General features: G+C 33.6%; 1 protein-coding gene across 1 annotated transcript; it reads left to right on the forward strand.

Moving 5' to 3' along the window:
* Nucleotides 1-426: 426 nt before the first annotated feature.
* On the forward strand, nucleotides 427-1643 carry LOC125777888 (uncharacterized). The gene is made up of 3 exons (XM_049454016.1): nucleotides 427-570; nucleotides 634-846; nucleotides 965-1643. The coding sequence occupies exons 1-3, from the start codon at nucleotides 529-531 to the stop codon at nucleotides 1172-1174; spliced, it is 465 nt and encodes a 154-aa protein (XP_049309973.1). The 5' UTR covers nucleotides 427-528; the 3' UTR covers nucleotides 1175-1643.
* Nucleotides 1644-8694: the final 7051 nt, after the last annotated feature.

Raw genomic sequence — 8694 nt, forward strand, 5'->3', positions numbered from 1 at the left:
TTTAAGAGGGAGGAGAGTTAATACCAGTATCAACGACATTTATACACAAGTATATGAGAAACGCTGATAAAGCCAGCTCTGCCTAAACAAATAAACAAGAGTATCAAAACAAGACTTTGAACTCATATCTGAATACAAGACATGCATAGGCCACAAGATAAGCCGCATGATAAGCACTTGTTTATAATAAATAATAAGATTAGACTTTAGACCTAAGCCACAAAACATGGATATGTTATCAACTTAACGAATAGTATATAAGACATAGGATAATACAAAAACATGTTCATTTTAACTATGTAATTCAAAAGAATAAAGTTCATATTCAGCAAAAGAATATATAGTTTTTGAAACCATTCATAAGTAAATAGACGTGCGTGCGCATCTTTAATTGTTACACTTCGTATCTTTTGACAGCGACAAAATTGAGGCAAGTATTTATTATATAAAAATCACTATTTATTATTAATATTATTATTATTTTAATATATTATTTTAATATAAATATGAAATCGCTTCGGAACGCTGATGACAAGGATGGATGACATTGAGAAAACCCTCAAAGAAAATGTATGTATATGTACCAATAAATTTATATATGTATTTCTTTATAAATATATATTTGTACATTAGGTTATTGATAAAGGTCTTCTATTGGCTCAAACACACACGCTGCGCAAATGTAAGGTGGTTTTAGCTAAAGTCCATCACTCCATTGGACGATTGGTAGGAGAAATAGAAAATCCCATGCAAATTGAAATAGCGTCAAGACTACCAATCTGCACACTAGACGCCGCGCTGGATTTCGAAGATAAATTAAATTCGAAAGAGTTTGCTGACGAAACGGTAATTTTTTGCTCTTACTATTTTATTATTTAAGTATGTATTATTCTTATACTTTGTTAATTAAAAATTTTATTTGGTAATTTAACTATTAACAAATTTCAATTCCTTAAATTCACAGAAAATTCATCTTCAACAAATAAAAGGAGCAAATGCATCTGTAGATGAGGTGATGCGAAAAATCTTCACCGACAATGTCCTTTTCGAATTTAGTTTTGATGGAAGGAAACAAAAACGGGCGCTTAACAAGCTTAAACTTGTTAATGAAGTTTTATTCGGTAATTTTATTATTATTTTTACAATTATTTTTATTTTTTTTTATTTTTCTTAATTTTTATTTATTTGAATATGTATATAATATGTGTACGGATGCAATGGATGTAATGAATGCAATAAATTAATTTTTTTATAATAATAATAGTTTTTTCATAACAATTTAAAATAAAAAATTCAATAAATTTTTAAAATTGTATTTGTTTTATTTTATATGGAGTAGGATCACAGGATTAGTATACGATACTACTTTACCATCGTACTACTTTACCATCATACTACTTTACCATCAAACTACTATACCATCCTACCATGGGTTAAAAAGAGACAAGCATATGACAAAGTGATGGTAAATTTGTATGCAAAGAAAAAGGATAGACAACTCACACGTATTCAAAGTATGCGATAGAATCTTCCCATGCCTCTGTACAAACTGATGTAAACTATTCGAATTTTTCACGCATACTATCCATAGTTATACGGCAGGTTTATGGCATTATATAACGTATAGTCTTCTTGCTGGGGATATTTTTGTATATGTATGTCTGTGTGTGCTCCAAGTGGTTGTTTAAGACCCATTTATCTGAAGCGATTTTTCTTTGTCCAAATCAGTGTAATAAAAATGGCGAACACCCAAGTAGCCAGGCAACCAAACGACGAAACAACCAAGCTTCCAAGTTAAAGCAATTTACTCGTGGTCGAGGCATTCAGCCAGTTGCATTTCCTGAAATATATCTCCAACGTGCAACAACAACTACTTACAAATATTTTAGAAATTTCCTATATATATATTTTTGGTAGATGTTTTTGCTATTGTAGTTGTCGACTCGCATTACTCTCAGCAGGGGTAATAATTAGCGCGAGTCTGAAATATGTGGACTTATACTGTGGGCTTAATTATTTTTAATATAATTTGTTAAGCGAAATAAGATCGGCTCAGATGGTTCCAAGCAGATAAATATAAATTGAGGTTTGCACCACGACGTAGATTTATCCTTCTCTTTGTCACAACGACTTACATAGGCCTAGTACACTGCGAAAATATATGAAGTTCTTGGAGCCATTGAGGCGGTGTAATTCTTAATCGAATACATGTATCCAATACTCTTTCCTTATTGCAGAGCAGCTCCTTTATGGTATGACAAACAACCGCAATACATAGCTCCGGGCAGCTCGTCAGACAGTTCATTTCCGGCTCTACCTTTGTGACCTTGCTGAGTGCCGAGGTGAACTGAGTTAGGACCTGAAAGGCTATTTAGGCTATCTCAGGATTTTCTAATAAGTCATTTGCACACCATGCGTGCTTTTGTGGCTTTGACTATAGTCAGATCCTCATGACGCTTCCACCGAAGAGTGGAATTCAGAGTGAGACGCAGATATCTGACAACATGAATAACCTCTAACTCTTTGCAGCTTAAGTACTGACACCAAGACCAGCTTTTGAACGGGACGATGGTCTAGGAATAGATGAGACTTAAGGCTTGCAATCTGTGTGTTAATGGTACCAATGCTGTTAACTCCTTACAGAAAAGAACAAAGTGGTAATATCTTCTTATGAATGTATATTAAAGCAATTTAAAGGCAAAATACGAGAGTTGCAACAGTCCTCACTTCTTGAGCGGCTTTAGCTGCTTGAGTGGCTATATCGGTTAACACCATGCGTATATGCAGTAAGTATGTATGTATGTATATATTTTTTCCACTGCCAAGAAGCATTGTTAAGGAATTTAAGCGCAAAATTTGCCACTGTACTTTGCACTCGCTCTTTGCTAGAGTTTGCAGTAAACTCGTTTGTGAGTCTGTGTAAAATTACTCGTATTTTAAGAGTGGTGATTAAAGTGCAAAAGCAAGCTAAGTGCTAATATAATGTTTTTTTTTTTTTAATTGGCATCAATGAATTTGTTAGTGGAGTTTTTTGCTATGAAACATTTAATGAAACTTAAGATAGTTTTTGGGAAGTTCGCAGCTGGTCGTATGTAATGCATATTTTTCTATAAGATTTTACCGATATTTCAGTTTTATTCATCATGCAATATTTTTTTACTAAAACTTTTATCGATTTTTTAAATTATTTTACTTATACATGTTTATTTGAAAAATAAATTGAAATGTATTGGTTTCAAACAATTTCTCAAAACATTTTAACCATCTTTTTCCAATTGACTTTGATAATAATAAGTACCCGTTTTTAAAAATTTCAACCAAATTTTTTATCAATAAAAAAATTATAGATAACTCTTTATCTAAAATATTATTTAACTAATTGTGTCTAAAAACCATTGGTTTTAAAAACTTCGACAACACAATTTTATATATATTGAGTCTAGTTTAGGATTTAAATTAGAATATATTATCGATTTTTTTTATTATTATATCGATAATTTAATATAATAAATACTGAAATAAATGAACTGCGAGATGCACAACAAACGGGAAACGTTCATGAATTGTAAAAGTAAATATCCTACTAAGCGCTTTATTGCAGTTCACGTATCGACCCATTTGATACTTGCTGATCTCATATCGTTCAATGCCAATAACCGCCATATTGCTTTCTTTGGTGACGTATTTGCAAACGTATTTGATCGATTTCACCAAACTGCAATACTCTACATTGATATGAGTTTTGAATGTGAATAAGCGACATCGATACAATGGATATCCAACATTTCCGAAAGAAAAGCGCGTAGATAGTGTTTTGTTCATTTATTTTCGGACATACAAACTGAAGTGGGATTATGGTGTCCGCAAAGCCCATGGACCAAATTGATCTTCACCATTTCGTATAAGTCTGGATCTATCTCTGGATCATGAATTTCCGCAGAAATGATTTCATCAACTTTATATGGTTTAACCACCATCGAAAGAAGAATGTGAGCATACGGCAAACCTTTGCAACCTGTTTTGCAGCTTCTCAACAGAGTACATACAGCATCTAACTGTGCCATATATACATACGTTTCTTCAAGATAAGGTCCATCAAACATCGTAGTTGTTTTTTGAAAAGCCGGGATGTCACATCGTAACGATCGTACTGATTGATCGCGATTCAATAACTCCGTAATCTATGATATGGCCATTTTGAATAGCAAGTGAATATAACAAACAAATCCACCCGTCCATAATTCTGGACGTACAGATATGTCATCGCATCCTGCGAGGCTCGTGCATGTACCTTGGGCTGCCATTGTACGAGTATATGGATTGCAAAAAGAACGCCGACCGATATTAGAGCGACCTCTTTGTGGCATCGTAACAAATGTCAATCTGCAATTGATCACTTTGAATGAAACATTCATAAAGTTTTTACTGAACAATTTTAATAATTTACCTTTTGAATAGCCGAAATAAAGAAAGCAAGCGACCAAAAGTGAACGATTCATATAATTTACAAATAAATCAATTAGAAAGCAAAAGAAAAAACAATTTTGTATGGAAAAGAGTAATTTTTTGTAAATTTCAAATTTTTCGACTTTTCTTCATGAAAATTATAAGGTTTTTTTATTTCTGAACCTTCCTAGATCAACAGTGAACAATCTCTGAAAATTTCATCAAGATTGGTTCAGCCGTTCTAGAGCCTTAGCGTTACTAATATACATACAATACAAAAGAAAACGTTTGTATGTGAAAAAGAGAAGGGCTGTTTTTAAGGGTTTTCCGGGCATTATTCGTCACTGTTAAAACCATCTTTGAATTTCAACGAAGATTTCAAAAAAAAGAAAGACCAATTTGACCAGATCAAGGGATTGTTGAGTTATGCGCTTAGCAACACATTTTTTGATTCATTAATATATTGAAGATGTATTGTTTTTAAAGATTGTTTTTAAAAATGTTTTGCATTTTTCCAAATTCATTTTACTTCTCTCAAAATTTATACACTTGTAATTATATGTGAGGAATTGTTATATACGATGGCTTAGCACTTTATCGATTTTTAAGGATTTTATTTTCGATATTGATCTTAAAATATTTTATCTGTCTTTAATTTCTATTGAAATTTATACATTATTTAGATGTGAAATTTTCTTACACGCGCTGATTAAAATTTTTATTGATTAAAATATTATCGATTTTTTTTAAGTTTTCAATATTTTTCAGTATAAAAAATCTTTAATAGAAATAATTATAATTATCGATATTTTTTCCAAAAAGTGTTATCGATAAGTATTTAGCTATATTGACTATACATGTTTTAACGAATTATTGTCAACATTTTTGTGATTTCCTCGTCGATAATCTCCGCAAGTTTTTTTTTCGTTAATTGTTGTGAGCTCGCATTATCGATGAATTTGTGCTTAAAACTTTTTTCGATGTTTATGTTTATTTACAAATGATTTCAATAAAGTGATCTAGTTAATATAGAAATTAATTGTTTATAATTGATCTTCTTTGTAACTTTCATAATGGCTTTGTATTTTTTATATTATATATAATACTTGTTGCCTATTGATTTAACTTAATTGCTTTCATTTGAAAATTATCGATATATATTTAACATTTGTCATGTCAATTCTCAAATAAGTTAGTTCTCTACTCTCTTCTCTTTTAAAATGCACATGTAGATAAATATAATGCATTCTAATCAATAATCGAAAATATATCCTAATATTTGTACCACACCATCAATTCTCTTTATCAGCGTTTGTGCCAAAAAAGTATATACATATTTGCTCATACGAATTCCCCCTCAGGGGAGATAAAATACTTTTTAGTAGACTATGATTTCTGATATCTCTTGACTTTGGCTTTATTCAATTTACTAAATTCAATTCAAATTCAATTTTCAGGAATTTACACACACAATCATATTTTACATTCACTGATGTTGAATACTAAAAATGAAAACTTCTACGAGCAGTCCTGAGAAGTAAAATTTGATTGAAAATTCATATCAGTTAGCTGGTGGCGTGTAATAATTGAGTGTTAAACTTGTTGTGCCCTATTCTAACCGAGTATTGCCATATGTATTAAAAATTATAAATTTCAAACGTATCCTAAATTTTTGTAACGGTTTTTTTACGTCTCTTAAATAATATTTTTTTTTGTTTAAAGTTAATTTTTTTCATTCTAACTAATATCTATAAGGACGGCTCGCCAGGATCATGCAAGTGCAAGTGAGCGAAAGTAAAACACGCAAGCTTTCGACCTACGCGGTCTTGAAAAGATTGTGGGATGGCTGTTGGCGTAGTCAAGTTCACTGGCATCACATGCGAACTTAATGGGCATTAGTAACAATGACATTTGTCATGCCTTATCTAGAACTCGGCTTAGACTTCTAGGAGCTTCATAGTTCTAGCTAGTGTATTATAATTAGATTTCAAACCTGTAGTAAACTTCACCAAAAGCGTTCTTCCTGATTGACGTAAACTTCAGCTTGTATTAATAATGAGCCTCCATCTGGCATAACGAAGGAGCTATAGGTCTATGTTTGTCGAGAAAGCCAGCCAGTGTTAACTAACCTAATCTAATATTTATATATTTAAGTTGTATATTTTGTATGCATACTTTTACTTTACTATATTATTATGTATTTATTTGTATAGCCGTACATAAAGTACGGTCGGCTTGAAAGCTTAAAGCACATAGTAGCAAGAAATTTCTGATGGATAATTGATTGAAATGGAGTAAAATTAGATTTTGTATATATTTTTGTTGTTATTTTGTTTTTAAATTGGCGTTTGTCTGCTGTTGTTATTTTCCATTTCAGCTACCACAAATACTACACTTTTATCGCATTAAACTATACATACTGTATGTATACTGTTCACTAGGGTGGGTCGATTCCAGACTTCTTTCGATTCGGGATTTCTAATAGTGCGGAAAAGTTGCCTTAGTACATCCTGATTCCAATGCAACTTTTTGTTTTGAGATCGGATTGCATCTTCAACCCCAACTCCGGCCTTGAAATTTCGGAAATTCACCTAAAATCGTGAAATTGTCTACCTAGCGCCTGAAAACGCATCTCATGGCAAAATGTATAAAACAAAAGTTATTTGTCACGTCATTTGATACCGAAATAGTATGAGTGATCATGGCCGTAGGACGAACCGTTTCTGAGAAACGAGCGAAAATGCGGCGCGCCACAGCGCAAGGTGAAAATCGGCTTGCGGCCACACTTCTTGACGTTGATTTCGCCGAGTGCTATCACTCACATTCATTCACCTACGCCAAAGGACATGTTCGGACTGGTCTCCACATAAATATTTTTTCATCGAGTTCCTTCACTCTTGTCGTTGATTTCGCCGAGAACTCAAAATGTCTGTATCTAAATTAAAATTTAGACAGAAATGTCCTGTGTTTGGGATATATCCGTACAATCTCTCTGACAAATGCAAGATTAGTAGGGCAAAAAAGAAGTGTTGGAGTTAAGCTCCCAAACACCGAAAGTATTGACTTTGTATATGGGCTGTATTTTGACGGCCGCAAAAACAATACACTTACACAAGTCAGCGAAGGTGAAAAGTACTACCGCGACACTGTCAAAGAGGAACATATTTCTCTTATAGAGGAACCTGGTTGTCATTACTTTGGCCACGTCACCTCTCCTTCCGGGTCAGCTGAGGATGAGACGCAAGCTATATGGCAACATTTACAAAACAATTCAGTTGATGTGGAACATCTAGAAGTTGTCGGTGCTGATGGCACCAAAACGAACACAGGTTGGAAAGGTGGAATCATTCGGAAACTAGAAGAAAGAATAGGTAGGCCTTTACGCCCTATACGAAATCTTTTAAACTGATAACACAAAAGAACATCCTGGTAAGTAGGTAGCTGGGACTCAGAGAGATTGTACAGATATATGCCAAACACAGGACATTTCTGTCTAAATTTAAATTTAGATACAGACATTTTGAGTGCTGTGTTCTGTTGAGAGAATATAAGTGATAGAACTCGGCGAAATCACCGACAAGAGTGAAGAAACTCGATGAAAAAATATTTGTGTGGAGACCTATCCGGACGTGTCCTTTGGCGTAGGTGAATGAATGTGAGTGATAGCACTCGGCGAAATCAACGTCAAGAAGTGTGGGCGCAAGCCGATTTTCACCTTGCGCTGTGGCGCGCTGCATTTTCGTTCGTATCTCGGTAACGGTTCGTCCTACGGCCATGATCACATATACCATTTCGGTACCAAATGACGTGACAAATAACTTTTGTTTTATACATTTTGCCATGAGATGCGTATTTCAGGCGCTAGGTAGACAATTTCACGATTTTAGGCGAATTTCCGAAATTTCAAGGCTGGAGTTGTGGTTGAAGATGCAATCCGATCTCAAAACAAAAAGATGCATTGGAATCAGTAAGTACTAAGGCAACTTTTCCGCACTATTAGAAATCCCGAATCGAAAAAAGTCCGAAATCGACCCACCCTACTGTTCACCACTTTAAATTTCACTCACATTTCCATATCAATTTCCAGTTTTTAATTTAATTTTAACTCCGTATACTTCCATTTTAGCACAGCACCAATAAACAGTGTTGCATTTTCTACCATTTGCCAAGTAGAAAATAAATTTAGAGAACTCTGTTGCAGGTTGCAGATTGGCATTCACCTTTCGGGCCTTTAACAACAGGCAGGGG

Source organism: Bactrocera dorsalis, chromosome 3 (assembly GCF_023373825.1).
Source record: "Bactrocera dorsalis isolate Fly_Bdor chromosome 3, ASM2337382v1, whole genome shotgun sequence".
In the NCBI taxonomy this organism is placed as follows: domain Eukaryota; kingdom Metazoa; phylum Arthropoda; class Insecta; order Diptera; family Tephritidae; genus Bactrocera; species Bactrocera dorsalis.